Genomic DNA, 27,911 nt, shown 5'->3' on the forward strand with positions numbered 1-27,911 from the left:
TTTTCGGTACAGTGAAGTACACCTTTGGTACAGTAAATATACATATTCAACACAAAAAAATATTTTCATGTGCGGACATTTGAGTAGTCATCCCAATACGGCGATACCTGAAACCGATATAAAAATAACAGAAATCTATCGTAACTTTACACTAGCGAAATTTAATATGAATATGTTATTTGATTAAAATGAAACAGATGTTTTTCTGCACAACGAAACAATTCATCCATTTCGGTTTTCGCATATTTCTTGATGGTTTAAATATTATGATTATTTTCGTTGAATTGAGTATGTGAGAAAGTGAATCATCTGTCAAACTCGTCATTTAACGTTCGTGAAAGGGATCATATCTTTCTATCATTTCTGCTTCACAAATTTATTTTTAAAAAAATATGCCATTTTTTTCATTTTTATTTGCTTAACTCTATAGGCGTATTATGTTGGCAAATATTTATTTTGTTCATTTCGGCTTTAATGGACGAGGCACACTCAAATAATGAATACCAATAATATAGGTCTATATTATGTCAGATAAATCTTTCCCAAAACAATAACGATATATACCATTGCCAATTCGAAATAATATTTTCCTACATTGAAGTGTCCTTTGCGTCCAATGGTGTTATTGTTTTGGTAATATTGAATCAAAATTTTGATAATATCAATTGTTCGTAGAAAGCATGCTGTGCCCGAAAATATTAAATTGATTCAAAATTCTTCTGATATTCAGCCCCGAGCAAAGTGCACACCAGCAAATGTAGAAATCCATAGATATTTCAAATTCAATTGAGTTGATTTTGAAAACATGTATTGTATACTTTTTCAATCAACTGAATTCTCAATGAGAATATTCAACACAGTTGGCAGGATTAAGAATTTGTAGAGAAGAATATATTTATGTATTTGCATCAAACCACCTCTGGCGAGGAAACACCGTATGATACAAAATAATAATATTTGAAAATGAAAGTCGGAAGTACATACTGAATAGAAACATCTATTCTTTGTATTACAACTTTTTATGGAAGCTGAGAATGGAAATGACTTTCTAACCCCCTTCTCTCGCTTGTGGAAATGTCTGTGTCTATATGATTGTTAACTATACAGTGAAAACGAATGAAAACATTATGACCGAAACTAATGTTTTAATTGTAATTATTATCTAATAAAAATTATGATTTTGAATAAAAAACGTTTTACCGAGTAATCGTAATCACGGCTATAATGAAAAAGCTGTTTTAATAATAGAGACAAAGTCACAAAAAGCATTTTATATGCGTCCTTTAGATAATTCGCTGCTACAGATACATATATTGTTTAACTGATTGTATCAACAATTATCTCGAAGCATGTATAAGACAACCATTCTAAACTTTGCACATCTATTACTGCTGTTGTTAAAGAACAATCTCCACACATTTGTTTTCTTAATGGGTAAGAGTTATGTACTGCATTCAAATAAGTTGTACTTGTTACTTACAAAACTTGAAACCACAAAGCGAACCACACCACACATTTACTTGAGATATACATGTAAAAACATTCACACTGAATAACTTTGAAAGTAGAACGGTAGAAGCGGGTAGAAGAATTATGTGAAGCAAAGTTTTATATGCTTCGAAAAGATAAACCGTTTTCTATCGCCGGTTTTTCTTTTGCAATGCACATATATTGTGCGAATAATTTGTTCTGTTATATCACTCTTGTTGAATGGTAGAGGTTGCGGTGTTGGTGATTTTTTTTATTTTCGATTCAATCTTTCTCGTCTATCTATTGATTAAATACCACGAATCAATGAATCAATGCTGTAGTGTGTTGTCTGTTTTCAATAAACTGTGGTATGCATTTGTTTTTTTTTTGTATTTCTAAACTTTTAATTAATTATATTGACAGTGTAAATTGACTTTAACATTCTTGTTAATTTCGTTCCTTCTTTTAAGAAATTTTCATTTAAAATGCTAGTTTTGTAACAAAACCACTGAGAAACTTAAGTCATGATATAAGCAAGAGAAAAAAAAACGATTTTCAAAAGTGTGTGTTCTTGTCAGCAGAAATCAGTTTTTTTTCCTCAATAAATATGTAGATTTTTGGGGCAAAAGGGCAAAATTACCATTACATTGCATGAACAAATAGCGTTATGAAACCACATATTTTTTTTGGTTGTTAAAGTTTTATAGAAAAATCGATCATTGATAAATGACCGAGAATATAAAGCACAATTTCAGGCCACGAAATAAGTATATTCATTGGTTTTCAAGCGCAAAATATATATTTTGCACAATCGTTCATTTCGAATTTCACGTCAGTTCATTACATGTCGACGGTTTTCGTTTACTTTTTTTAAATCTTTTTCTCCGTATTTTTTTCAAATACAATTGAAATACTGAATGAGCCACTGACAATTTTCTGTTGTGTGTTTTTTTCATCCATTTCATGTACGCAGGGGAGAAGCTTTTTTTGCTTCGTTCTTAGGTCTCTGAAAATGATTTTGTCTCCAATAGCCGTGCTATATTCATTACGGTCTTTTATCACGATAATATGATATAATCAAGTGTAATGTATTCTCATCCTTCTTAATATAGTATTTCACCGAAATGCACGATAATTGTGAGCAAAGCCAGCCACAAAAAAATCTTTTATTTTTATTGTCACTATAAAGAAGAGAGGAGGAAAAAAACTCACAGTTTGGTTACGACGCAACTTTCTATATAGTATGAAGATTAATGCATCTATTATACCAATATTTATCGAAACCATCACAAAATCAACAACATTCTTTATTCTATTTTTTTTTTAAATGGACGAGAGTTTGGTTGTGACGACACGTAGTCAAAATACATGAACAGAAATGTACGTAAGCTGCTTGCTCAGTAAATAAAACCCCATCTTGTAAACATATCAGCTGAAGTGTGATTCAAGCGTTTCTTTCTGTATGAGTGTATTGTGTGCAAGCAAAAATATTTGCCAAACTGCCTCATCGCACGACTAGATTCCATCACACAATGCTTCGTCTTAGAAATTTTGAATGACAGAAAATCAGTTTATGCATTTATATACTACGTATTCATACATACCGACGTACACATGTTTTGATTGAACGCTTGTGTCATACATATGTATATATACTTCTGGACATTTTTCAAGCACATCTTTGTTGCCATGGAAATGTTAAAAATTTCATTGCGCTGGTAGCAGCCTTAAAATCGTATTTTATTGTATAATTTAAAAATGAAGAAAAACAAATACATTTGAAAATAAATTCGGAAATTTTGTGTCAAAAAATGTTCAAAATCTTCTTTCTCGTTTACAGCTAACATTGAACGCAAATGCTCTAGCCGACCACACCTTTGGTAAGTTGAACATTATCATTTATTCTAGAATACGCCGTTCAAATGTCTTTAATGGCCTTTAATCATTTCCACAATTTTAATGGCCTTGGAAACGTAAAGTTTTTTTTTCTGCTTCTTATATCAACATTTAAATTCATTCAAATTCACATTGAATGAGCGAACTCGTTTTCTGTTTTGCCTTGCAAATGAATTTGATTCCACCCATCAAATTGTAATTGGCGATGGCTACTGATACATTCCAAAGTATATGTTATTTTGTAAGCCCACCGAGAAATGAAGAAAAACATTCATTTTATGCCACCAAAATGATAGGCACCGATGGTACTTCAACACAACTGAACTCAACATTCCTCCAATTATTTTATTTGCAGTTCCACATTATTTATTCATGTAGTAGTTAGAAAATACGTGCATTATATTTGTTAGAGTGATAAATAGATCTACGTTCCCGTTTTTCGGTGTCTCGTTTCACTCAAATGTAATGACAAACAGAGCGCCACGAAGGCGGAAGGCAGAAATTGTGATGGATTAGTTTCTATTTGAACTGTTAATTAATGTTGAAGCTTCATCAATGATTTTGATGTGGTGCTGAATTCAGATATATATATATGTATATTTAACAATTGATGAAACTCAACGAGTAAACGAAGGTGAAAGATTAGAGAGAGAGAAAAAAAGTTCAAATAACCAGGGAGTTTACTTTGATTATTTGATTAAGTTGGCTAACATACAGCTTTATTATTGCGTCTTATAACCTAAAGTGTACGAGAAATATCGTGCTCACTAGCAGCTGCAGCACACTCAACGAATAAAGACTTTTCGACATGTGTCGAAACTCAAGGGCATCGAGAAAATAAGAGGGACATGTATCGTTCATCGTGCCCAAAAATTATAGAATTTTCATCAGCAACATATTAATGAAGACCACTGAGAGAGCAAGACTGAATATAAAAAGGTTTAACCAAGAATTTTCGGAATTTTACATATTTTTGTCATTTCAGCAAATTGAGAACCGAAATCTACAATACAATTTTACATTTGATGTTGTTACTGCAATAGTCTTTGTTGCAATCGTTTTACCGAACCATAAAAAAATACAATACACGCAATATGTTTAGCATATTCAAAATAATGCCGAAATATTTGAGCATTTTATTCAGGGAGTTACTCAAAAGTTAATTTCAAGTAAACATTTTCGAAGGCATGCGTAAGTTGGAATTCTTCCTCATTAGAATAATTTGTTGCTTGAAATATACCATAGTTTCTAAGTGACTTATATGGTAAGAAAAACCATGAGTCATTTTATTTTATTTTAACGAAATATGCCATAAAAAGTAAAAGTGTCCACACGTTAGTGATATAAAATGAACAATTTTCAGACATTGTGTAAAATATACGCATTTCAATGTTCGTACAAACACATATACAGTGTATTACAAGTGATCGTTTAATATTTGGCACAGTCCTGTAGCAATACTGCTGTGTACACGTACAGTCGTACACAAAAGCGTATGCCGTTAAACATCGTCGTTGGCCGATGCAAGTTGTACCTTCAAACTTTCCTAACATAATACAAAATAAGTGGCATGGTTTTGTCACTACTTCATTTGTATAACTTACGTCTTTCTATAATATTTGCCGAAACATTTAAAAAAAATGACCAAATCCTTGAGGGTTTTTTTTGTCTTTTTTGCTTTACTGTTATTTCGGAATGAAGAATCAGCATTTTTCAGCGTTGAAAAATATTAACTTACCTTACTGGAGCGTGCATTCGATAAATAATTAAGTGGTAAAAGGTGGCCAGTTGAAGTCTACAAGCTTTTTCGTTTACAAACACGTTCAAAGAGGCGATGCTCTCGTTTCAAGATTGAATAAAACCGCTTTCTAGATGTTTTATGAATGAGCCAAATAACAAACATCATAAAAAAGTGTCTTTTGTACCACGTTCCGTTAGTATTATAATTAAATTCCAATCTTTTTTGCTCCCTTTTCAAACATTTTTCTCTGCGCGGTACATGCATATTTTATGATTTTTTTTTTCGTGAAATTCAAAATAGGGAAGTTGAGAATTAAGAAGCGATATATCACGGTTAAGAAGAATATCTACGAAATTCTGCTCAACATGTATATGACATGTTCAGATCAAAAATAAAGTGTCTTGTGTTTAAAAATTATTGTCATGGGTAAGTCAGCGGATAAAACATAAATGACATTATTAGACAACAATGTGCTACTGACTCACACGCAACGAAGTATGTATAGGACATAGTACAAAATAGATTCGGTTGGCGACTTAAAAAAAAAATCGTTATCTCCTACCAAAAATAGTACGCTGGATTTCCAATTTTTACCAGTGATGGATTAATTAAATAAATTAAAAAATAAATTAAAGATAATAATTGTCCTAAAATAATAAATGGATGTTCAACTGGTCGTATTCCAATTCAAGTTAATGCATAACGAAGATGGGCTTAGCATAGACACACGTAAAATGGACAGTGATGGTTTTTTCCTATCTGAATAGCGCTAGCTATTCGCAGCGCCTGTACAGCATTGCTGCCCAGATGCTGAATCGTAGCGGTTGCCGCACGCGCAACACACTTCGTTTGTACCACACAGAGCATATACGTTCGCGTTCGTTCTCTGTTCGACATGCGTTTGTATACTGACTACTATGGTATTAGTGTATCATAACTTGTGAGCTCACTGGTTACTTAGACTATATGACAATATGTTGTGTGGTACAAAACGCGTGCGGCAACCGCTTCGATTCAGCATCTGGGCAGCAATGCTGTTCAGACGCTGCGAATAGCTAGCGCTATTCAGATAGGAAAAAACCATCACTGATTCTTACACTCGAATTTCGTTTCGAAAACAACGTAATAGGCCGAATTTGAGCACTGAATGTAACAGTAGATTCACCTAGTGGCCGTTGTACCTTGTTGGCCCCAATTAAATTAATTCACAGAAGATAACCTCCGGAAAATTCAATTAAAAATTTACTCATTAGGCACCATAGTGACCAGATTTGAAACCATTTTTGATTTTGTGCGAATTTGTGTTATGTTAACCGAACGGCATGTTTCTGTTTTAATGAATACCTTTTTGTTGCAAAAATTGAATTAAATTTATATTGTAATATTGATCAGCTTGGAAAATAATATCAAATATAATCAAGTCATCGATGCAATCGTGCGATGGTCACTCCAATTAAATGAAACGGTTAACCTCAATGAAAATCCTTTTTCTTCTTTCTGATAATTGATGTCACCAAATACCGATTCATTGCAATTTCTCTTCATTTTATGTTTGTCATTTATAAATTTATTAGGTATGAAAATGGACACGGACAGCATTACAAATATATTGATTTCGTATAAAAAGGTATGCCATTCAACCGCATTACATGTCAGAAATTGTGAAATGCTAAATTGTCTCATATCGAACTCAGGTGACCCCATTTGTCGCATTTTTGGTTTTACCGACACAGAACCATATTATAAATGAAACGTGGAACTTAATTAAATCAAAACCGTAGATGGCATTCTATATTAAAATATGATTGTGGCATGTCAGATGCATACTATCATATGAGCACAATACATTTCGTAGTAACGCTTCAACGTCGAACATTCTTTGATATTCATTGATCTTTTGCCATTGGTTTGGGAAATTTTGCTTTTTGTATTTATGGTCAATGGTATTAGAGTAACCATTATACAGCATCAGCGAATATCGCCATCGCTTGATGGCAGTCATAAAATCAGTCTAGTTATTGAATGTGAAAAAATTTCACAGACAATAAGCAACAACTTAAAAGACAGAAAAAAAACCGAATCAGTAATTCCCATTTGTTGGATTAGAAACTTGAAGGAGAAAACCTCGAAGTGGAAATATGTCGAAAGCTCATTGAATAAAGATGACCAATATTTTAACCCTATCAGACGATATATTCAATCCCATTTCATAGTGAATCTGATTTTTTATGAGTCTTTTCCATTTCACAATGGATATTTTCCAATATAAAACAGAAAAACATATTGGAAAATGCCGCACCCAATCAATACGATTTCACCCTTTCAAATATCTGTATTAAGTATCGGAAAAAAGGTCGATCAAGATTTATGTTTGCCTGTTCAGAATCAGAAAACAATGTTTGGTAAAGCAATATATATGCATGTATATATTCTAAGCCAATAAGAAAAGTTTTCTTTTTTTATTATTTTATGTCGGGTTTGTACAACGTGCGTACAATGAAAATCACAAAATTTACAAGCAGTTTTCAATGGGGAAAGTTTGACTTTTGTTTTGCAAATTAAAATCGACCGAATAGCTAATAATTTTGCCACCAATATAACCTCTTAAATTCAGGAAAAACGTAATTTTTTTACAAACTTTTATGGATTGATGGCGGAGTTTTCTTTTCTCAAAAGGATATTTAAAATCATCTAAAACTTCTTCTTAAATAGGTAAACCAGAAATTCATTCATCTAATTAGAGTACAAAAATATCGTTCAAACAAATTTTACAATGAAACTCTGTTGCTTTCATACGCACCAGTGTGTACGCTCCAATGTCTGATGCTCGTATTTGCTTTATGAATCCTTGAAGGTTTTTTCAACGCAAAAAAAAATTCAAGGGTTGATTTTGTCAACAAAAAAAGAAAATTCGAGTGTGAAATTGAAAAGCGCACCGCGGGATTTTGTTTTAACATATTTCTAGACGGAAACATTAGCTTTATTTTATATTGAATGCGTGAAAACGAATACAAAGTTCAAGTACAAAAAATGGATGTGTGTTTAAAATTTTGAAAATTTGCATTTTAAGTCGATAATTACATGCTAACATTTTCTAACGGCTGGTAATATGCATTTAAACAAAACAAAAATTCTTCAAATTATGGTAAAAAGTCTGCGGTGAACACTGCTTAAGAGTTTTGAGTACTCATTCAAATATATTATGCGATTTTAACAACCATTTAGAACATAGGTGATGATGAGGGTTCCTAGGGGTCGCCCCCCTAAAATATTTTTAGGAACCCTCAAAAATTTCGGAAATGAGGACCTTTTTTTTGCTCTTCGCTTTTTTTGGCCGACAAAATTCTTCCGATTTGCTAAGGATTTTCGCCTCAAAAAGTGACTTCCAAAAAAAAAAAACGATTTTCTTGTCATTTTTGGATTTGCAAGGCAATTTGAAGTAGGAAAATTCTTTCGATTTGCTAGGGATTTTCGCCAAAAAAGTGAAGAGCAAAAAAAACGATTTTATCCTCATTTCGTACAAATTGTTGACATCGTCAGGGACCCCCATGGATTTTTCCCCCTACAGAATTTCGCCATCACCCCCTAAAACTTTTTACGTCATCATCTATGATTTAGAATCTATTTGTTATACATAAAGTGGAAATACGTTGCCGAAACGAACAGCAATATGAACTGTGAAGCCAGAAATCTAGCGATTTTAAATATAACGTAGATTGTAGAAAAAGCAGCAGATTTTTACTCATTCCATAAATTGAACTTCGTGCTTTTCATTCAATATTTTAATATTGTTAATGAAAAGATGTGAACGCAATATAAATAAATACAATTCGTTCAATATGGGTACAATAAAATGAAAATAAATTGAAAAGTCAAATGGAATTGAAAAATAATTCAATTTAATCTTAATATTGAATTCTAAATGATTCAAATGGATTAATGATAGTTGTACGAGTTATTTAATGTAAATAAAATTCAATACAATCCAATATAGGATGTATATTGAATTTTACATAGTAAAAACTTGAGACGAATTCAAGACAAAACTAACATTTATGCTATTTCTTTGCAAAAAACTCATTTCATTCAACGTAATTCTCAAGAATTTCCAATCAGAATGGAACATTTTATCCAAAATGTTGAATACCATCCATATTATAGGACTCAAAATTAGGGTGGTGGCATTGTCTTACTATTTTTGCTTCTTCTTTTTTCATGAACTGAACATGTCTACGTAAATCGCACTCATTCAAAAAATGTTTCTTTAATATGACATCGCCCATCAGTGAAGAAGAGTTAAAACAGTTTGTAGCGACCCATAGGTAGTGTTTATTTGAATATTCACAACTGTTTTTTCAGAAAAACAACAAGTGTATGAGGTTCGAAACATATCACTTTTATGCATTTTACTATTCGAAATGTTGTTTACTACACGAAAAAATTATTTCGAATCCATTCGATGTTTTTTAAAGAATGTTCAACTCAATCTACCTACCGTACAAACGCATCGGAACAAAAAAAAATCCAAATATCTAACACCCTAACACATAATTGTGTATATTCACAGAAGTGAAATGCAAGCATGTTTTCTTCTATGGATGATTCTTTTGTACATCAATGACATAACAAGGCACACCATGCGTCTGAGTACACAATAGGTGCGATGTTATGCAATATTTATTTTTTCATGGATTTTTTTTCACTATATGCAGATTTGTAGATAGCATTGAAAATCTCAGTACGTGCTAACAATAATACTGGTGAATTGTACAACAAACAATTCTGCAATAAATCGAATAGAGAAATAGAGAGAAAATATCCGTAGTTTAAAAATTGTTCCCGATTCTATAGTTTACAACATCTTAAACATTTATATTGAAAATATTTGTTGAATTATTTTTAAATGACTGAATAATGAAAATCATGAAATTCGTTTCAATTTATTTCGAAATCTTAACTTGATATTTTAATTGGAACTCATTTTTTTTTGCAATTTATGTTATAGAAAAGTGATGAAGTTTCTTCAAACAATTTATTTATTAACGCCAGAGTAATGAAACGACAACAACAATAACACGCATTTTTTGCCGACAAAATTTCCACTCTAGATCGCCACGACATTGGTGTTTGTAGTTTGAACAACATCATCTAGTAGGTCGAAATTTGCATGTACCATCAATGTACATTATAATAGACACTAAAATATTTTCTCAATGTCCATCATAATGTACCCAACTTACTTTCAAACAACCACGAACCACCACCAGTGTCATGAAAATCTAACTCGTCAGTATGGGTTTCATTATTCTGATTAACACAAAATTATAATTAATAGAACAGACATTGAAAAATAGTAAAAAGTATATATAAAAATTTCATCAAAAAAGTACGAAGTGAATTGTATATCGATATTTTATTTTGCGACACATTGCATTTCTTTCAACTTCAAAACTTGAAGTGTTCAAGTGTTCCGGTCTATTCACTTCCCAAGCGTTATTATCGACGAAAATTAGTTTTTTTCGAATTTGTTTTCACCATTAATCTTATATTGAAAACTTTAACTTCGGATTTCGGGAAATTCAGATAATCATCAGAAAATTGAATGTTCCTTTTTGAAATAACACAAACGATTTAAATTGAAAATTCATACAGAGGTTAAAAATTACACGTGTATAAGGTGCTGTGAAAAAAAATAACACAAAATATTTCAAAATGAATATTAAAAAATTGAGCTAAGATTGTAAATATTCAGCAGCATTTTTAAGCAATTGGTAAAATGTATAAATCATTGTATGGAACACGAATATATGTATTTATAAGTGTACGACACTTTGATTTATCGCAACTGGTAAAAAATAACAAAATGTTTCTTTCATATCATTTAATTTCACTGATTTGTTATATGTTTTATTTTTGTAATACCTTTGTTATATCTACTGTGAAAAATTACGATAAAGAAATGAAACAGAAATTATTTGGGCATTTATTTAGCATGTTGATAAAAGCCACAAATATCATTAGCGCCGAAAAAATAAGTGCAACGGAAAACAGTGGCACCTAAATGCGCATTGCCATATACCTTTTGACACACATTCATATTGACGTGGCAGGTTGGTAACGATATTGTTATGCTTGTTTGCTTTTTTTGAATTACAAAAATGAGCATCGACATTTATGCACCGCTCAAAATGAGTTAATTAATTTTTTAAACGTTTTGTATTCGATAGCAATTCATGCGCGTTAATTTTTGAAATATGGATGTAAAACGCAGCAATATTCATTGGTGTTCACGATTCAAATGTAAAAATGTCCAAATCTCTTGTTTGGATAGATGTGTGTTTTTTAATTCAATGAAAAAAAAAGAAATTGTGGTTAAAATGAAGAGTAAACACCAAAACGTAGGTAAGCCAGTATGTATAAAATTTGTCGTTTTTCAAAAGTTCAGATAGGGGTGGTAAAAATATATATGACCATTGAACTTTTTCTGTGAATTGAAATGTATGAAAATACTGAATTTCAAAATTCATACCGTACTGTTGTTGAATTCTGCGGCTGAACTTTTCCACATTGCGTGAATTATTGTGTGAAAGACATATCGTTTGATATGTATAAAACACTTCTTTCAATGGATAAAATTTCTCGTCTACATGATATTGAATAATATACTGCTTCTGATGGACTTTATGGATGAGGGCCATATCCAATAAACGAACAGTCGAACACACATATATTTAACAATGAAACTTTAGGGCACACATGAGTGATGCATTGTGTTCTGAAACTGACCGTCGAACATGTATAGACAAGTTAAAACGGGTTCCGGATTGAGGCAATCAAAATTACTCTGTATCAATATCTTTTTACGAGTGACAGTGTAAATATTTTGTCACTGAGCTCGTGGTACAAGAGTACATAAAGATGACTTACAGTCCGTCAAGTATAAATGAATAAATTTCGTCACAAAATTAGAAACTTTGTTGTTGTAAATAATGTTTAAAATCAAAAATATTGTTCTTCGTATTTCGATTTCATTTCAAATTAAGATATTCAAATGAAGCGTACTGATAAATCTTCCTTCCAGCTCGCCGTTTTTTATTTCGATGTGCACTCCTCAAAAACCATTTTATTTGACAAATTCAATAGCAGTGATAAGTGTTTATCAAGTTCCATTTAACAGCTGCTCTTCGATAAAAAGAGGGTATAATCTGTATTTTCAGACTTGAGATTTTTAAAATCTGGGATATTGCCGGATTAACTGGCCAACTGTCTGATGATTACAATATTCTAATCCGCATAATCTTCTTTTGACTACAATTTCATATGTCAAAATGAGAGTTTTTCCCTATTTCTCTACATAAAATATTTCCATTGTTTACTTCATAAACCGTATTCAACACGCGAATTTATTTACATCTGAAAAATTGTGTAATAAATATATAGTACGGAAAAGTGTTTGAGAGTTGTTTTGCCTCCAATTTCAAATCCCAATTTTCAAGTGATATTTGGAAAACACTAAATTGCAAAACGTTTATTTTTATTTTAACTTTGTGTGGTTGTTAGTCATTGTCGTTTCAGAGAAAGCACAAGAGAGACGAAGAGAGAAGACACATTTTAAAACATTGTGCATTTAATTTCCGGTTGGGAAATTCTCGGTGGAATATCATTTAGAAATTTAAGCGTGCAAAATAATTTTGCATAAAATTATGTACATCAAAGTCTGTGACAAAATTTATACAATGAAGGCACCAAGTGTGATATTGTATACTGTTTTCAGATGTATACTGTATTCAGAGAAAATCATTGTCATGCACTCTACGGTGATGTCGTTTTTAATGGAACTTGATTCTGAAATCTGTACATTTTCCACATTTTCGCTGCCTTTAAAATTAATATTTATAACAACTTTATGAGTGCTCCTGTTGCCGTTGTTTGTATTATGCCAAGCACTAGAAATAACTGATATCAATGTTGAGAGAAATCACTTCAACATTCTAACATGACAACACCGACTATGCGTTAATTTCAAAGCATGCAAAATCAATAAAAAAGTACAAACACAGGCTACGTGGTACTAAGTGAAATATCATCATTTACTTAAAGTATTAAAAAAATACTATTTTAGAAATTTTATGACGCGATAATAAATTCATTTTCTCACGCGCGGCGGGTGACCCGCCCAATAAATTCTAGTGATCGTCAGCAATGCACCTCATTGTAATAATCGGCACAAATTGTACAATTTATGTACAATATTTATGTTTGCTGCGTGGAGGAATATTTGATGTTTTCGACATTTTAATTTTCTTTTGTGTCGGGCATTGCTCTAAATAAAATATCAAACGGAATATATAACGGGTTTGTTTTCAACAGTATCCTATTTAATGTACATATTTAGATTGGACCCTTTCGCACTTTCGAAAATTATTTTAACAAAATGTTAAATAGTGTTAAATAAATAACGTTCATTGGTGAACTTATTATTAAATTGTAAATTTATGCCAAATGGTGGCGCTACCATATAACAAAGAACAACATTAGAGCCAACGTCACTTCAGTATACTTGTCAGCTATGTATTACGCATATTACATTGTCTATCTGTCAAATACTGTTTCTTATACTTATTTTTAGTATTTTTTGGAAGCTTATCACCTTTGTTTATGGCTTAAAGTGGCATTTCAGTCTTTTTTGTCGTTTAATAATTACATTTTCTTGAGTTTTATTTGATTTGAACGTTTTTTCTCCAAATTATTGGTAAAATGGATAAACTGAAACGAGTATTGAGTGGAAACGATGATTCAACAAATGATGAAAATCGCGGTATAATGGGTGATGTGCGTGTCATACTTTTAACAATGAAATCATATACTTAATTAATATACGTGCCTGAAATAAAAAAAAATGGACATTTTCGAGACAATAGAACATGTTTGTAACATTTTGTTTATATTCTTAGATTGATGAGTTTGCTACACTCAGCTGGTCGACTCGCATCAAAATGTTTTGCTTTTGCTTTGTTATTGGAATCGTATTTTCATTGATGGGTTCACTTGTAATAATTCTACATTTGGGATACACTAGATTTGCTATATTTTACACTCTAGGAAATATAATCTCAATGGCCAGGTATGATATTATCGAAATGTGAACAATTCTTCAATGATAAATGAATGCTAAAATATTTTGTTCAAATGATTGTTCATTCATTGTATGTACTCTGGAATATCGTGACTCATCGCACGCAATGTCAACAGTACATGTTTTTTAGTTGGTCCGGTCAAGCAGATGAAAAATATGTTTGCAGAGAAACGGATAATAGCCACAATCATTGTTATCATTTCGTTTGTTTGCACTTTGATAGCAGCCATTTGGGTAATTGTTTTTTTATCGATTATGTTTTTTTTTATTCAAGCACAAATCGCTCACGTTTTTATTTAAAAAAAAAAGACAAATAATAACAAACAATACATTCATCATTTTTCTATTCGCAGTTGAAAAAAGGCTTACTGGCATTCGTATGCATTATCATTCAGTCGTTGGCCATGACCTGGTATTCCTTGTCGTACATTCCATACGCACGTGCGGCAGTTAAAAATGCGGTCAACACTTGCATTGCATAAAACCCAATTATTTGATGCTAATTCTTATTGAAAACACATCACAAAAATTGTCTAAACTTTAAAGTTTATGTAGATATTTCTTTTTCCGATTCGAAAATGCTTTAAACGATAATTTAGTGTTGACTGATGGGAAATGTAATCAGTATTTTAATGCATCTCTCTATATGAAAGTATTTATAACGTGATTGAATCTTTTTCTCCTTTTTTCATTTTTTTGGATAATATTCAATTATAAACGTTCTTTGAAGCATATTAATAAAATTCTCTTCCAAAATGTTCCTTCAATGTTTGGAATATCGATTTAGTTTATTAAAATACACAAACAAATGAAAACTGCACCCAATATACTTTGCACGACATTTTTGGGTATATTAATTACTATTACTGAATATAAACCGGGTTAATTACCCATCATAGAAAAAGATCCAAGCACATACAATTTAATGATGATGCAAACATCTTCGAAATATTTCGGAAATATATTTTTTAATTGAGAAATACTACACAAATAGATGGTTCTTAACGATTTTTGACATACCATGACAACTGTTCATGTGCATTTGAAATTCCAATCTCTCTATATTTTTTTCATTACAAAAGTATACATTTTTTCAAATGTAACAAATATCTAGGAAATAATAATAATAATAATAAAAATAATAATAAATGTCAACAAAAATTTACTCATGAAAAATTGAAAAAAAAAAAAAAAATCACATTCAGATGGGTGTGTCACTGAATAAACAAAATATGTTAATTGAAAATAAAGGAAACAAATTATACAAACCCTACGAAAGCAATTTGTTTCAGAATGAAATCGTTACAATAATCTTCACGACATCTACTTCATCTTGTATAGAGAAACAAAGTAGAATCACAAACATTTCCATGAATTTAAATTGTCATTTATGGTGTATGGATATACATCTGAATCCGACGAGAGACACAAGTCTCTTATGTAGGAAATCGAATCCGGAATTCAATTTGACGCTCCGAAAAGCACAGCGTATTTTTGTATAGATTTCTGAAGTGAATGTGATGGCGATGGCTCATGTGAATTATGTTCGCAGCATTTGGTGCCATTGTTCAAACAGTCAACAACGGTATTATTGTTTTTCATTTTCTGAACGTCATAAAAATGTGAATTTATTTGTTTGGATTGACACAATTGAAAATGGAGCGATTTAATATTTTTACCCGACCAATAAACACATACTTTTCAATGTTTTAATGTGAAAACATGTTATGTTGGCTTTTAGATTGGTATGCGTGCACTGAACACTTCAAGCAATTCACGATTCAATTCACTTGTAGTCATGTACTTAAAATGACTAATGATACACCATCATTTACGTATGCTCACACTTCATGCGAATATACTGAATGGAATTTCCAGCCGCAATCATATGTATATGAGGCAAAATTACGTATACGGTGCTGCAATGAATCGTCATCCATTTCAGCATATCCAATGTGATTGGATGTTTTTTTTTCTTCATACGGACACTCAGCGTGAAAGCCTGGTGTGAGAACATAAAATACCGACAAACGAGATGTCGCATCATTTTATACATACAAATGCATTTGCTGTGAGTTTAAGAGTCGACACTCAAGTTTGAGAAACACACAGGAAATCATCGATGAGGACCCTTTCTCTGCACACTGCACTAATAATCTCTGGAATTTAATAGAACTGCTAACATCATATATAGATAAAAGAAATAGCATAGGTTTTTTTTCTATATAACAATTCTGGTCAATTTGCAGTTGAATCGAACGATTCACATGATGAACTGAACAAATTACTCTCATTTTCACCATCGTTCGACTTCGTACTATATAACGGGCAAAGTGCTTTCCATTTACATGAATATTATCCCCAATACGATTCCCATTTACAATCAATTTCGACCGGACACATTACGATTGAACGCCACATTTTGAATTTTATATCCGCTACAGAAGTATGTATTTACTTATACTTAAAAATAAACATTTGATATGAATAAGGATCTCGAAGCATTCACCCACCGTATCTAAAAGAACGAATGCGTCACATTCAATTGTTTTACTATGTGTGTTCTTGATAATCTCGATTACTGTCATTCCGAAATTTATTAAGCAGAAACGTTGGTAACGTTATTCTTATTTTTTTTATTTGATGATAGAAGTTCGTTGATTGCCATGACATGGACGATTTTAATTTGTCGCAATCATTCGTAATAAAAATAAATCACCAAAAATGTGTTTGTTTTTGACGTTTTCAGTCGACACAAAATCCATACGCGAACACAAAATGTTTACATAGTTAATTTTAAATTGAGTGGTTGTCAATAAACCGCAGCACTCGAAACCGTTGCAGAATTAATATTAATATTCCAATGTGTTGTATGCATTGTAATTGTGTGTTCACCATGTATAACTGTATATATGGAATTTCATTCCATTTTGAACGTTTAATCGCATAATTGAATTTCCAATGCAAAAAGAAATACCTCGGATGGGACAAAGGCGCTGTTCGAGTTTGTTAGATACAACAACTGATGGTATATATCATTACATATGATTAATAAAGGTCACATTGAAGTGATCCGTTCAAAGGAAATGTATTATCGTACCAAGACTTGTAATAGCATTGCGAAAACGTGCATTGAAGCTCTATTGCCATTTAATACATCGACGTTTGTTGAAGTTCATGCTTCAAATCATAACACAAACTTTATATGTATCACGTCGTATGCGATTTTATACTGATGGTAAAATTTTGTGCTATGCACGTTTGCGTAAACTCGGATTAAATTCGATTCAATTTTCTCAGTGGTTTTATTCTCGGCTTTATCTAAAAGTGAAGCTTTCAACACTTTCATATTTTATAATGGATTTATGTTCGTTTCATAACTTCACTTCAATCATTACCGAACTAGGCTAAACCCCCCCAGTGAATTGATAAACAATACCGTAACAATACTTATTAAACAAACAACAAACAATACATGTGATTTTCTTACAATATCTGCATTTGCTGCAGCATGTGAGATATTTTATAGATACGCTTCATCCTTCAATATCTGCTACATTCTGTGAAACCGTTTAGTGCTGGTGTTGCTTTGTTGTTCTGTACAGTGAAATTTCCAATTATTTTAGTATATTTTTCATGAATAAAATATTGTGTACAAAGCTCAATTTTCTAACTATAATAATACTTACAAATTGCACATATACAGCAGAATTTTATCTAATATCAAGAGATTTTCATTATTCTGACAGTGTACATGCTGAAGTTCAAGCATATATGACGATTATTCAAATGAATATATCTAGTAATTTCAGTGAATTTTCATCTATAAGGAATCCATACACTTTTTCATTCAACATTTTTCAGGAGATCTAATTTCAGGATTTTTTATATTTATTTTCTCCAAACTAAGCTAACTTTGAAGGATTCATTTCAAATACATTTCGGTCGAACGCTTGTATATATTTTTTAATCAAATGAATTTATCAGATAAAACGAAATTTCTATTTTACTTCAAAACAGAAACATCGATGAAGTAAATCTATGTAAATGTCATGTCATGAAAAACATGATGGAAAATCAAAAACTCATATTGACCAAACTCCTTGGGATTCATGTTTTCTTGAATTTTCATACGATATGCGCTGAAAATGTCACAAAATTGAGCTTATTTATGGTGTACAATGTACAACATACATTGAATTCAAATGTTTTTGTATCAGCCCAAGATTCATTTGCCGAAATTGAAATATGTGAATATCACGGCATAGCAGTAGTCTCACATAGCGCTTGTAAAAGTGTATAACATAAAACACACACTCTCACACTTACGATTGGCAAAATCTGTTCGCGTCTGAACAGAAAACACCGTCATTATCGCTACCCGGCGATGGCCGAAGTCATCACAATGTTGGAGACTCCTTGAGTATTAATTTTCATCGTATTTAAGTGGTTTAACATCCAATTGACCTCCAATAAGCTCAGAAACAGACTCTTGACTCAGACTCCAAACAATATTATTATATGCATGTATATGAGCGACGTACTTTTTTTGAGTTTATGAAGTTTGCTTGGAAATTCGTTAAAAAATAAAGAAGGATAATTGCCGGTCTCATTTCAAAAGAATGCTCAGTCCCAGTGTTAAGTGTGAAGAGACCACTCAAAATGCGTAACCCCTTCTTGTATCGAGTATGTAAAAGAATTTCCAAATCATTAATAATTCAATTACTCAGATTAATAATTTCAGATTATTTGCAGAAAAATTGCCAAAGTTGTGGAAAAATGTTCCATTTCTGCCATTTTCGTTTTGCAAATAAATTATCATCAATATTAAGGGCAATTACGTGTCATAAATTGGAATCTCACAATTTATTTCAATCAAATGAAAATAAAATGCATTGATTTACGCCGTATTAAACATACAAATTGCAAATATCCTATTTACGATGGCCAAACGCTTCTAGTTTTTGAGATGTACGAATTTTTATTTCAGAAGCTAAAAATATCAATTCTCCATTGGTTTCTGATTTAGTTCACCATTTGTGAAATAATTTGATTCTGATCGTCGTAAAATCTTTTCATATTAATGCATCTTCTTTATATTTTTCGTGTCTCATAAATTCCACTCTATTTACTTGCACAGTTTGCGTTCAAACAGTTAACAGAAAGCTCTTTAGCAAATGGCTCGTTATTTGGATTCAGACGAATAAATAAATGCGGTATTGTATCATCACAACAGATTTGCAAACATCGAACATGTAAACTTTGAAATTTATTCAGTGCATCAAGAATCGTAAATGCATTAGCATCTCTAGTGTAACTTTTGTTTTTTGCAAACGTAAAGAAGAATATAGAATTGAATTAAATCGAAATCCCTTAAATCCAGGTTTAATTTCACCGCACACGAAAACATTTTCTCTTCAGATTTGTTGAGTGCTGTACACAAATTCAATACAAAATGTGAGTGAATGAAAGTAAATATCGTCTTTTGAGCAATTCATTTAAGTAAATTTAACAAAGATGTAAACATGTAATATAATTTCATGGTGCTATTCTCTATTTCAAAGAAATATATTGTTAATATTTTCTGAAATGTAATATAATGCTCGAGAATGTGTTGAAACGGTTGGTTATTCATAAACAATGTCTTTTGTCAAACAATTTATACGGAAAATATCGTTGATGAAATAATAAAAAGTACTTCGCTGTAAGTTGTTTGGAATTGAATTTTATATTTCATATTTCAAAGATATATATCCATCCGGGATGAGGATAAGGATAAATTTATTGAAACATGAAAAAAACACAAGCAGCAAATACGATAATTCATAAAATACCCGTGCTGATGAAAATTTTCTTTGGGTGTGATACTGACGGTATAAGTTTTCGTCTATTTGTCCATCAGGTCAATTGTTCTATTTACTATTTTCCGTTGCGATGCAATATTGGTTTTTGAAATTTGATATAAAAAATTCACAGTTTGTCATTAAAAATCTACCAATTGTGACTAGTTTCTTGTGTATTCAAATCACCCTGTAATACGGAGACATCGTGTCGTCCATATACAAAAAAAAAATGATCAAACATCTTAAAATTACATAAAAAACATTGAATGTGTCACAAATTATGTCGAAAGTTTGCAAAGTTATTTATTATGATTTAAAGTTTCGTTGTTGAATATTTCTTTCGAAGGTGCTGAAGAAAATGATTCAATCTGTGTGCGATTCGCAAAAACTGAAAATTTTAAAAATTCGATATGGCAGAAAATTCGCTGCGGGGTACCAAAGGAGTTCGGGTGGGCTTTGCTGTCACGGTTTACAGGTTATCAATTTCCGTGTGTGATACTTTTTAAACACCAGTTTTCCTGTGGAAACAAAATTCATGAAAATAACAATAGGAGAAAGCAGACTACAAATCAATAAGATCTATTTGAGTTTTCCTTTAGGTCAGCAGAACGAAATAAATACTTTAACAACAGACGATAATAAAAATCAATAAAATATGTTAGTTTCTGAGTCACCATCCTTATGCGTTCAAAGGAAAAATAGATAACAATCTGTACGGTGCTTTGTCAAAAGAGCCCTAATAAAAGATATGTCCTTATGTATTGGTAGTAAGTATCTTTAGAATATTCAAAGTATAAGAATGAATATTTAACGTTGGATTTTGAAATCAATTTAATCGGTGCAGGTGCAATAAATATAAAAAATATATATTTTAAATGAATCGAAATCCCATTTCACAAAATAATACTCCATTCACTCGGAATAACTTGGAAGCATATAAAATAAATAAATTTTATGGAAGCTTCAATGAACACGGGAAAATTAAAGAAAACCTACTTTCAAACAGATTCAACGTTACAACTTGGAGTTTGAATGTTTCACTCCGACGGCTATACACGATTATTGCATTTCACTAAATGTATGAATTTTATATGAAAATATTTGAATTTGAGTTCGTATTTCCTTTTTTTACAGTAAAAGTTATAAAGCATATGCACAGAAATGAAATGTTTTCTTTTTTATTGTATGTCATCAAACTGATAAATCGATATGCATGAAAGGAAGCAAATTTTATTCGAGAATGATATGACATTTGTGTTTATTTGAATTTTAAATTGGAACATAAAAGTATCTCTTAAGTCATATGCTTGAGTTCCACTAATGTGACGAAAGACAGTCATTATAAGTTTTCATTGTCACAACTGCTTCAGTCGTAAATTAGACAACACAGTTGCGCCTCTGCTGCAAAACCAATCTATGAATAGAGCTTGGTAATGCGATAATACTTACAACTTTATGCGATGATGTTGCAACATGTGGATTTAATGTTATAAAAAACGATAACAAAAATTGTGTGAGAGGTAGCTTAATTTTGCAACTGCCGATTAATTTCAAACTATTTAATGAAAAAATATTGCTCGGAAAGTTTCACGACTGTAGTATACACACGATTAGATTTTTTGACCACATCACCGTTATATCATTAGCATAGAAAAACACCCAAAAACCCTTTCCAATGACTTTTGATTCTCCGAGGAAAGTTTAAACTGGAAAACAACGTTTTTCGTGAATAAAATTATATCAGTCTGTATAGAAATGTTTATGTAAAATCGATTATATTGTTGAATGGCTTATCTCACTAGTGATTTTATGTGCATTAAATGTTTTAGTTTTTCCTTTATCTTACATGAGATTTAAATCGTGGCTTGAAAACTTTCAGTTGGTTTCGTCGAATAACCTTAAAATATGTCACCAAAACATTCTGTTTTCACACATACATACTTTTGGTATAAATATTATATCGATTCTAGACATGATACAAACTTTCGTCGCATTAGTAAGGATCAACAAAAGTTTTCACAGTTATTCGGTTCACCGAAACGTATGTGCACGAACGTATTCGTGAATATACGCATGTCGTAGATAATGATCTCATATGATGCCAAACCATGGCAAACGCAAATCTTTATCTATCGTCTAGTAGTACTATAGTCACGTTTGACTTTTGATGCCCCTTTAAAACTGAGTGAATGTTACCAAATACCAACACCCCAACACTGATTGTATGCATCATCTGTCCTCTGTGGATTTTCCAGACTTTTGATTTGATTGGCATGTATATCAAGCGGTACTTATCTTCAGCTAACGATAATCAAACGTTGAATGCATCATTTATATCTATATGTATTCAAGTTGATTTAAGTGATTGAACTTGTAGAAAGTTTCAGTGTGAAATGACAAATACATACTCTTTTTTTGCTGCAGACGTAACAAATGGATTTTCGAAGGGAATTGTTATTTCGATAACGTAAGTGTCATTCACTAAATGAGAAGTGATAAGTCATCGTCTGATTTTTTTCTGTCATAATTAAGCAGGATATTCCCGTCGAACGCAATGCGGTGAAACGTTGACTTACTTTACTTTATATAGACATTTGGTAAAGATAAAACATTTATTTCTTGACATCATCTCTGTGAATGATTAACTGTTTCACAACCCTACAGTTGTGGGCCACAGATATGAATGATACTTCTTTGGCTTGAAAAATATGTTAAATTCTTTACTCTGGTTCTGTTCCATATTACCTCATATTTTATGTGTGTCACACAAAAGCATTAATTTTAATATTGAGACTGTATTCACTGCACTGACACAACCGAGTTTAAGGCAAAATTAAGACGCATTTCCAGTTTTCATTCGATAATCTCAAACCAGCGCAGTTCCGACAAAGTTTAATCTGGAATTTGTGAATCTCATTCTTTTCTGAATGAAAATCACTCTGTATACGGCGCTTTGAGCGTATATGAAAAAAATGATTCTTTGAACGTGTTCAATTACAACTTGAAGGGAAGAAGTATCAATCGCTCAACATTTTGAATTCTGAATCTCGAAAACATGGCACATCATCCGATACATTAAAAATATGTTGTGTGTAATTTCAAATTTTAACCTAGGGGCTTTTATCTTCAAATGTATACGATTTATACTCTAAATAGTGAACTATATTGCAAAATCATCTGTAATACGCGCAAATAAATGTGCATAACTGCATATATTTGGTGTATATTTCGTGTATATTTCGTATATATTTCGTCTATGGCATGTTTTTTTGTTCTCTTTTGTGCGGATCTTCTTCGATTCTGTGTAGCAATACTGTGTGTGTGTGTACACTGAAGTTTGAAATACATCTTATTCACTGGTATAGGCGAGAAATTTTAATCGTATATATGATGAATAGGACGTGAATATTGTGTATAAATTTGTATGAACGAATGATGAAAGCCCCTAGATTTTAACTAAAATTATATAGAGATATGTTTAGTATTATTAGTTCAATTGCATTACAATTTTTTTCGTACATTCACCAGAATATATTTGTTATTTTGCAAAAAAATAAGCATCGTGGATCAAACCGCTGATAATATCCTCCAAAATCAGTTTGCTTCACAACGTGTAATATTAAATCTGGTAAGGAAGCGATAAAACCCAACAGTGTAGCCAGTCATTCACAATTCACATACCTATAAGAGTGTTGATTTTTACGATAACTTAATACGAACCAAATCAAATAATAAACCACATAAAATAAATATTTACGATGAACACACGTATGGTATTTCAAAATAGATCAACCAGGACATATTATGGGACAGTTAAAAAATCAAATGCATATGAAAAACTGAATATGAAAATTGGATTTTTTTTTATGGAAAAATGTTTGAATGAAAAATAAATATAAATTGCATATAGCAATCAACTCATGGTGCGTCTAATATTTCTAAACAACGGGGATCTTTGGAATACAAGAAAAAGAAAACAACGTTTAATTGTGAATACATAATGTATTCAATTTAGTAGTAAACAAAAACAAAAGGCATCAAAAAGATAAACAGACCTGAGAACGAATCCACAGGAAAATGCTGTTTCATCCTTACATTCGAAAGCAGAAAATTGCCTCAATCATAAAATTGGATTTATCTTCCAAATGTATGCATGTGTACACTGTACATGCTTTCATTTCTCTGCAACAGTGGAAAATAATATATACAGTATTCGTGGAACACGTTGCTAACGAGCTCCATTTTTTTCTCACATTATTTACGTTTAGGAATGTGAAGAAGCCAAAAAATTAGATAAAAAGAATACAAACACAGTAAATGTAGTCTGGCAAAACACATGAGTTGCATTTTGCATCCAAACAATACGATATTTTCAAGTGTTACAGTACTAATGTAGTCAATTATTTCTTGTTTAAAGTGGCATACAAAAAACAAAAACACCATGCATTATTTATGCACACATCGCACATGAATCGTTTGCAGCGGCAGTTATCACTACTCACAGAAGCGAAACGAATTTCACATTGCTTTGATTTTCCACTATTTCTACATATTTATCAGCCTATATCGTGTGTACATTTTTTCCTTCTAGTAAACTAGTGCACACGATGCTTTGCGATTCAACTGCTGACTACACATTTCTATAGTACTACATACATAGTGATCAGTTACTTATTGTCTTCCGATGGAAAATGATTTTTTTCGAATCACGTTTCTATTTTCTTTTTATCAATAACGAAACTATTTTCAAAATGACATGTTTATTTACAAACATTTATTATGAAACGGAAATTGAGAAAAAGTATATGGAAGATAATAGCTCAAATATTTCGGTGATTTTTTATCGTACACTGGAATTTAAACTATTCATAACTTTTCATGGTTTTGTATTTGTATTCGGGGTATTTAGTTATGATTTTTTATATCAAAATTATGCGCAAAATTCAGTGTATAAATTCAAAAATGAATACAAATTTTAAAAATCGACATCTATGTGTAAAATAAAAACGTGGAACGTATGAACCACCACAAAAACTGCCGTCAATTTGAAATGTATATTTTCGATGACTATTCACTTTTTACTTCATTATAAAAAAAGTGGACAATATTTGATTTCAATTCTTTGGTTGTTTTATTTGCCGTAACATGCGCATAATATAAAATCATACCGGATAGCAACGCATATTGAAAATAAATTAGATTGTTGTTAACATTGCCTGCGGTCATATATTTTGAGATGGTGAACATTTCGCTTGGTTTTCCACCTTGATTGATTATTATTTAAGGGGAAGTTTCTTTCTCTTTCCTCTTTTGATATCCTACACTTGTGTCAATTAATTGAAAATTTGTTCACTGAGGCGAACCTTTTATCTTTGTGCTTTTAAAGATCAAAGTTGGTCGAAAATTTCTTTCGATTTACACTGACGAATGGTTATTTTTCTCGTTTCAGATACCCTATGAACTTCTCACAAGTGAGCAGCTGAAAGGATCTATGAAAAGTCATGACACGAATAGATATTTAGATACGTGTAACCTATAGGAAAGTGAGAACAGTTCGACACCAGTTATATGTATGATTCAATGTGAAATTCATTTATTTGACCTAGACAAGAATGACGCCGTAGACGTAATAATCTTTTAGATGCAACATAAATAAAATGGAAAAATAAATCTTCTCGCTCTTGGTGCGATAATTAATTTTTCCATTTCGTTAGATAAAACAAAGATAAAAATTTGAAAGGCCTAACAAAGTTAGCATTCAACATCATCAAAGAAAACAAAACTAATAAAAGCAAATCGTTTGAAATGTGGAACGATACGGAAATAATAGCGGAATCGAGCATAAGCATAACAACTGCCACGACATTGGCAAATAATAATAATTCAGACCAAGATTTATGTCCTAGCCCCGAAAAAAATCGATATCCGTCAGTGATTGGGATCGATTTGGCCGTACCACAATGGCAAGCAGTTTTAATCACAATCACACTTTCATTCATCATCATTTTAACGATAATCGGAAATGTGTTGGTGATACTGAGCGTATTTACGTATAAACCATTACGAATTGTGCAGAATTTTTTCATTGTGTCACTGGCAGTGGCCGATTTAACGGTGGCTATATTAGTACTTCCGTTTAATGTGGCCAACATGATTGTCGGCCGTTGGATATTTGGAATCCATTTGTGTAAAATGTGGCTGACAAGCGATGTTCTATGTTGTACCAGTTCGATTTTGAATCTATGTGCAATCGCATTGGACCGATACTGGGCAATCACCGATCCAATAAATTATGCACAGAAACGAACTGTTGAACGCGTTTTGATGTTGATTGGTGGTGTTTGGATTTTATCATTGGTGATAAGTTCGCCACCGCTAATTGGATGGAATGATTGGCCTGAGGTATTCGATAGCACAAAACATCCATGTACATTAAATTCGAATCCCGGCTATCGAGTATATTCAGCATTGGGCTCATTTTTTATACCGCTTATAATAATGACAATTGTTTACATCGAAATTTACATAGCAACAAAGCGTCGTTTACGCGAACGAGCGCGGGCCTCACGTATAAATGCAATGAATTTAACTGCAGCAGTTGCAAGTGGCAAAGAACCAATACCGACAACACAACAAGATCAAGAATCAATTAGTAGCGAAACAAATCACAACGAACATCCGAATGTAACAAATCAAAAGGCACATGCCAAACACATGGAAAAACGACGAAAAAAACAGAAACACAACAAGGCCAACAAAGATTCTAACAAACAAGAACAAAAACATACCGAACATTTACTAAAACCGATCATGATAAATGATGATTCGGCGACTGATTTGCACGACCATTCAACCGAAAGCATGAAAATCAATGAAAACGATGATGGTGATGCAAACACAACAACACCGAACAAAGAACGTCATCATGCAAACCGAGCCGAAACAATGACCAAAAAAACAAACACCGTTTACCAATTCATTGAAGAGAAGCAAAAGATTTCATTGTCAAAGGAACGAAGGGCTGCCAGAACACTAGGCATTATTATGGGTGTATTCATTTTGTGCTGGGTACCGTTTTTTATTTTGTATATTGTTACACCGTTTTGCCCAAGTTGTTGCCCGTCAGACGAACTCATTGATCTGCTTACTTGGTTAGGTTATATGAACTCAGCATTAAACCCAATCATATACACTATTTTCAATTTAGATTATAGGCGCGCGTTTAAAAAGTTGTTAGGCATGAAACATTAAAATTATTTTGAAATCATCATTTATTTTCGGTGAATTTTTTTCAAATAGGAATATATGCACACATTTAAATATTGTTTAAATTTTGGGTACAACGATTTTCACCGGTGGTTGACCACATCCAACAAAATCTATTTGTTTTCTTATTTCGGTTGCAAATTTTTACCACGAATTTCAATACGATTTTTGTGTGTGCATGGTAAATTAAAAAAGAAAGAAAATTGTTCTGTGATTTGATTTTATAACGTACATGTATAATTGAATTAAAAAGTTGCCCTTATTTTATTGCAAATAATGATACAGTATGAAATGTCAGAGATTGGTTCTAATTTGTACACAAATCCATATGAAATGTGTACCGTCATTTCCCGAGTACACCGGCGGCGCTCTTTACAGAGCGTGTGCGCTCTTATTGACGCTCTTCTGAATATCTTTTTATTCATCTTCTTTACAATATAAGCAGCAACGAAGAAGAGCTGTATCATACACAGCAACGAACACAGTACATACGAAATATATACAAGAACTAATGCAATGGTTACTAGATTTGTTTGTTGCTGTGTATGATATAGCTCTT

General features: G+C 31.8%; 2 protein-coding genes across 3 annotated transcripts in view; both read left to right on the forward strand.

Annotated features, from left to right (window-relative positions):
* Positions 1-27,796, forward strand: part of LOC116342421 (octopamine receptor) — a 42,486-nt gene extending 14,690 nt beyond the window's left edge. Inside the window, exons 1-3 of one of the 2 annotated variants that reach the window (XM_031770028.1) lie at positions 1,745-1,838; positions 3,311-3,350; positions 25,536-27,796. In XM_031770028.1, coding sequence (XP_031625888.1) covers positions 25,892-27,337 — 1,446 coding nt within the window. In that variant the 5' untranslated portion in view covers positions 1,745-1,838; positions 3,311-3,350; positions 25,536-25,891 and the 3' untranslated portion in view covers positions 27,338-27,796. Of the gene's footprint in view, positions 1-1,744; positions 1,839-3,310; positions 3,351-25,535 lie in introns of those variants that run through there. The other variant, XM_031770027.1, reaches the window with a different exon arrangement.
* On the forward strand, positions 13,701-15,262 carry LOC116342422 (vesicle transport protein SFT2B). The gene is made up of 4 exons (XM_031770029.1): positions 13,701-13,939; positions 14,062-14,231; positions 14,360-14,477; positions 14,597-15,262. Exons 1-4 carry the CDS (start codon positions 13,865-13,867, stop codon positions 14,723-14,725), a joined length of 492 nt encoding a protein of 163 aa, XP_031625889.1. The 5' UTR covers positions 13,701-13,864; the 3' UTR covers positions 14,726-15,262.
* Positions 27,797-27,911: the final 115 nt, after the last annotated feature.

Source organism: Contarinia nasturtii, unplaced genomic scaffold (genome assembly GCF_009176525.2).
Source record: "Contarinia nasturtii isolate CC-2019 unplaced genomic scaffold, AAFC_CNas_1.1 Cnas_scaffold_864, whole genome shotgun sequence".
Lineage (NCBI taxonomy): Eukaryota > Metazoa > Arthropoda > Insecta > Diptera > Cecidomyiidae > Contarinia > Contarinia nasturtii.